The 5,000-nt window shown below is 32.5% G+C and overlaps 3 protein-coding genes and 4 non-coding genes across 7 annotated transcripts in view; 5 read left to right on the top strand and 2 right to left on the bottom strand. All coding sequences in view use genetic code 11, as the record gives it.

Annotated features, from left to right (window-relative positions):
• The first annotated feature begins 139 nt into the window (after positions 1–139).
• Positions 140–212, top strand: trnE-UUC. Its single transcript has one exon. It is a non-coding gene; the product is annotated as a tRNA-Glu (tRNA).
• A 59-nt stretch (positions 213–271) lies between these two features.
• On the top strand, positions 272–355 carry trnY-GUA. The gene has a single exon. It is a non-coding gene; the product is annotated as a tRNA-Tyr (tRNA).
• A 499-nt stretch (positions 356–854) lies between these two features.
• On the top strand, positions 855–928 carry trnD-GUC. Its single transcript has one exon. It is a non-coding gene; the product is annotated as a tRNA-Asp (tRNA).
• Positions 929–1,427: 499 nt separating this feature from the next.
• psbM (photosystem II protein M) lies at positions 1,428–1,532 on the top strand. Its single transcript has one exon. The coding sequence runs from the start codon at positions 1,428–1,430 to the stop codon at positions 1,530–1,532; it is 105 nt and encodes a 34-aa protein (YP_004021311.1).
• A 1,156-nt stretch (positions 1,533–2,688) lies between these two features.
• On the bottom strand, positions 2,689–2,778 carry petN (cytochrome b6/f complex subunit VIII). The gene has a single exon. The coding sequence runs from the start codon at positions 2,776–2,778 to the stop codon at positions 2,689–2,691; it is 90 nt and encodes a 29-aa protein (YP_004021310.1).
• A 714-nt stretch (positions 2,779–3,492) lies between these two features.
• trnC-GCA lies at positions 3,493–3,573 on the bottom strand. Its single transcript has one exon. It is a non-coding gene; the product is annotated as a tRNA-Cys (tRNA).
• A 1,262-nt stretch (positions 3,574–4,835) lies between these two features.
• The window catches only part of rpoB (RNA polymerase beta subunit), a 3,213-nt gene continuing 3,048 nt past the window's right edge, over positions 4,836–5,000 (top strand). Inside the window, exon 1 of the mRNA in view lies at positions 4,836–5,000. This exon is cut by the window's right edge and continues 3,048 nt beyond it. Within this exon, the coding sequence (YP_004021309.1) occupies positions 4,836–5,000 (165 nt within the window).

The following is a 5,000-nucleotide window of genomic DNA, read 5'->3' as shown; positions in this document are numbered from 1 at the left end:
AATCACGAATCAAAAATGGAAAATCATAAAATAAAAGATAGAAAAAGCTTTCGGATCTAGTCATATCATTCCATTATATTGACAATTTCAAAAAACTGTTCATACTATGAGCATAGTATGATGGCGGTTAGGCAAATATGCCCCCATCGTCTAGCGGTTCAGGACATCTCTCTTTCAAGGAGGCAGCGGGGATTCGACTTCCCCTGGGGGTAGGGTACTACGAAAGGAAGTTGATCATGGATTATCAATAAACCTAGAATTGATTCTTCCTGGGTCGATGCCCGAGCGGTTAATGGGGACGGACTGTAAATTCGTTGGCAATATGTCTACGCTGGTTCAAATCCAGCTCGGCCCAATAATTCGCTGATCCGCCATAACATAAAACGATATAACCCATTTTTTTGTATTTTGTTTTCCAGAAAAGCCAAACAAAAATAGGGAAGAATACAAAAAAAAAGTCCAATTTTCTGATCTATCCATCCCTACCGCTATTTGTTTTTTATTTGTTCTATTTATTTGTTCCCATAAATTCTGACCTTGATAAGGACCTAGATTCATATCAGGATCTTTAAGTATAAAGTTTAATGAAAAGAAAGAGTAAAGTTAAAGTAAAGAAAAAAGACTCTTTTTTTCATTTTAAAATTGATTATCGATCGATTTGGCAATAATGAAAGTATTACTAGTTACTAGTAATCCGCGTCGCTCTCACTAAAGTGCATACCCGTATGGATATCAATATATCACTCGCGCCTTTGTTTGTTACAACACGGCGATTCGAATCTAAAATCTAAATAGAAAATGGCTTGAATGAAATTATAAGAATATCTATGCTGTACACTTTTCTTTATTTCCCTGGGATTGTAGTTCAATTGGTCAGAGCACCGCCCTGTCAAGGCGGAAGCTGCGGGTTCGAGCCCCGTCAGTCCCGACGGATACAATAAAAAAAATACATCAATTCATCCCTCCATTTTCTGTGAAAGGAGATACAAATGACAGAATTTCATTCCCAACGATATCTTTTTTTTATTTCTTTTTTTCCTTTCTATTTTTTGTTGGGGTTTATTTGTAAACGGTGGAAGTGGAAAAGCAGTCAGATGATACATCATCAGATGATTGTACAAGGAAGGCGGTAGATTATCGAAAAGAAAGAGGGGAAAAGAATATATATAAATAAAGGAAAGGAATTCTTTTGATTGGACCAGGAATCCAATTTTGTATTCGGTGTGGATAAAAGATCTTCCTATGTTATACTATTCAATTCTCGACGGTGAATCGATTTGATAGCTTAGATATTGTTATTCATGATATTGATCCGATTCGATGTCATTGAAATGTAAGTCATCGCATTGAATTTACAAGCGACAAATTTATCATCTCTATGGGATTAAATCCCGAGTTATTGCGAAGTAAAAAAAAACAATGAAATTATGGAAGTAAATATTCTCGCATTTATTGCTACTGCGCTGTTCATTCTAGTTCCTACCGCTTTTTTACTTATAATATACGTAAAAACTGTCAGTCAAAGTGATTAATTTGAATGAAACTTGACTTTTTATCAAGGATTTAAGAAAAAAAAGGATTCCAATTTCCCGTCTTAAATAAAATGAATGGACTAGAATCAGCAGTATCCTATAAAACTCGATAGTATGGTAGAAAAAAAATATGAATCTTTCTACCATACTATCTATTATTGTAATGTATAAAGATACAAGCTTAATATAGATGAATCTACAATATGTATCTTCATGCATGTCGATATCAATTAAATATATGGAATGTACATAGTATCTCAATTTTATTTCTTCGCTTGATCTATTTTATTTGTGTTAATTTCAATCAATCTGAAATAATCGAAAGGCAAGTCTTACGATTTTCTAATTCCTTCATTTCATGGATATCGAGATTCATATTGAAAATAATCAGAAATGAAGGAAAAATGGAATGGAATCGGCATAGCATATATTAAGTTAATAAAAAAAACAAAATCAAGTAATCTTTTTTTTAACATTCCAACGAAGTAATTGATTGAGCAGTTGACAGATGATCCAAAGAGTTCTATGGTAACTTTTCTTCGTATTTCGTTTCGAAAAGGGGGTATACCCTACCCATTTTTAATTTAACCTCTTTTCTTTGATCCATGATATGAAATGAGTCAATAAAGTATAGCATAAATCAAATTCCTAAAATAATAAAACAAGGGGTAAGTGCGCAATATGTGACTACACTAAGGCAAGATCTTATTAAATAAAGGAACTACTTTCTTTTCTCTTTGAACAGTAACAGTAAAGAGGGAAGGAAATAAAAACAAGCAAATACAGAAAAAAAAAAGGGGGGGGTTCCTTATCCCTCATTGTCCATATATAACTCTGGTAAGAGCTGGTTCATCGAAATAGAAAATTTAGGAAGAATTTTTTTTTTTAATAAATTGCCTATCATCCGTATCCCTTTTACTTTCGAAATACGAACATGGGAATTATTGAAATGTTTGTTTGATTTTGATGGAAAGGGTATTATTCATCTATATTATTCATAGAATACATTACCCCACTAGAATATAGAATACATTACTCCACTAGAATCCAAGAATTTCGAAATGAAGACTAATAAAATAGTTAAAAAAAAGGCTTTGCAAAACGATCTAGAAAACAATTGATACGGTTTGATTCCTCAACCCAATTAGGAGTACCCCTAGAGTCCACTTCTTCCCCATACTACGAGTGAAAGGGAAAATGTAAAGACTACCATTAAAGCAGCCCAAGCAAGACTTACTATATCCATGTGTATTATGTCCCCTATCTCTATGAATATGAAACAAATATGAAGGCATTTTTCCATTATTGTTCACTAATAATAGTGGAATTACCGGCGCAGAGTCAAAAAGAAAAGGGGAGTCTGACACACCACCGTTGATGAAACACTCCAATAAATCCGCTTATAACAAGTTCTTATATGCTTTCTAGTAAAATTGATTTCTAGTAAAATCGAGAACCATTAAGCACAAGCAAAATACGCAGTAACACTTTTGGAAGTCTCAAAAGAATGTTACTAACATGTAGCAATAATAAGACTTATTCTTTCTTTTGTTGTCCCTCATTAAGTTAAGTAAAAACCAATTATCCATCCAATCTAATATTGATTCGATGCCTGAACACTCAGAGACTTTCATCAGTCTGTATACAAAGTATCTTCCAACCCTTCTACAACCATTAATTAGGTAATTAGACACTCCCGCTATCCAATCTAATTCAGGACTCCGCTAGTAGACACTCCATTAGTAGTGGAGTGTCTACCATATCAAGATTTACTGATTCCCTTCCACTACTCTAGTTTTTCCTTGAATCCTAAACGTAAGGATTTACAACACTTTAGAAAACAAAACCTCCGGAAGTTTAGAATCAAGAAAGTATCAAGAGTCCTTTTCTTACACTTGTTTTTGCTGGAGAAAATTTGTCGAGTTATATCAGCAAAACAGAATAGAGGATTTCGAGTTTTTTGTTGATCAGGCGACACCCGGATTTGAACTGGGGAATAAGGGATTTGCAGTCCCCCGCCTTACCGCTCGGCCATGTCGCCAAAAGAAAAGGCTCCAAACAAAAAAATGAGAGTACCCCCCCCTTTTTTTATTATTGTACTTTCCGTGTTGAATTCCTTTTTTTCGTTAATCCCTTGCCTAAAAGAAATTCCTCTTATTTTTAGATTGGATCCGTACCTTCGATTGGTTATAGTATCTCAAGACACACAATATCTAAAAACTTTCCCTTTCTTTTTTCTTTTCTATTGAAAAAGAAAATGTGGATTCTCAGTTACAAAAGTAAAAATTCAGGACAAATTGGAACCTTTAACTATTGACTGCAAATTTATGGACGATTCTTCTTCACTTGTCTTTCTCTAATGATATAAGAAAATCAAAATGGATACATAACTAATCCGTATTGATTTTTTTTTTCAATAAAAAAAACTTTCTTAATTTCAATTATAATATAACAGCAATTATGAGTATATGTAAACCCCAGAACATAAGTTGTTACACAGCTATAGTTATCTAATGGGGTATTTTATCTAGATATGATGTCCATAGGGAATCAGCAAGAAATTATCGTGTTTCAATTTTTCATTGAATAGATTAAAGAAAAAATAGAATTTGTGATAGAGCACGCCATGTGTTGTCTCCACTAGAGAGCTATAATGGAATAAAAAGAAAAGGGGAGAAAGACATATCATATATATATACTCTATCTGCACATGTTTAATAAATACAAGCCCTCTTTTCGTACGCACTTCAATCATATTCTAAATATTCTACTAAAAAGTTAAAAAGTGGGTAAAAACATCTCTCTTCTCTGCGAATCATTTTTTGAACAATAGAATCTATGAAAAATTTAAGTGCTAGAAAAATCAACTCTCTCTATATATTTTATGATTATTTTGTCTTTATCTCAACGAACAGATCCAATCAGGAATTCATTTCATTTTTCTGGTATTCAATCGGATTGGAATATGTAATATCATAATAATGGTAGAAATTGAATTATTTTTTTTTTGATATTCTATACAAAACTCCATAAGGCTAAATGGCATTTATCAATTCTTTTCCGTTTGTATCTGTTTGTTATAAATATAAATTAAAATTTGAGTATAATCTTTCTTCTTCAGTTCATACGCATTTCATATTTCATACATTCCATATATATTATATGGTATATGGAGTTGGATAAAATTTCATGTGATTCAGTAAACAGAATAGAAATTCAATTCCATCATTATTAGATCGATTCATATGATTCGATGAAGAATGAGAAAAGAATGAGATTTTTTTGATAAATGGGAAATTCAAAATGCTCGGGGATGAAAATGGGGAAATGTCTACAATACCTGGGTTGAATCAGATACAATTTGAAGGATTTTATGGGTTCATGGATCGGGGCTTAACAGAAGAACTTTATAAGTTTCCAAAAATTGAAGATACAGATCAAGAAATTGAATTTCAATTATTTGTGGAA

Source organism: Theobroma cacao, chloroplast (assembly GCF_053813885.1).
Source record: "Theobroma cacao chloroplast, complete genome".
Classification (NCBI taxonomy): Eukaryota; Viridiplantae; Streptophyta; class Magnoliopsida; order Malvales; family Malvaceae; genus Theobroma; species Theobroma cacao.
The sequence above is the reverse complement of the archived record's forward strand: the minus strand, read 5'-3'. Positions and strand labels throughout refer to the sequence as shown.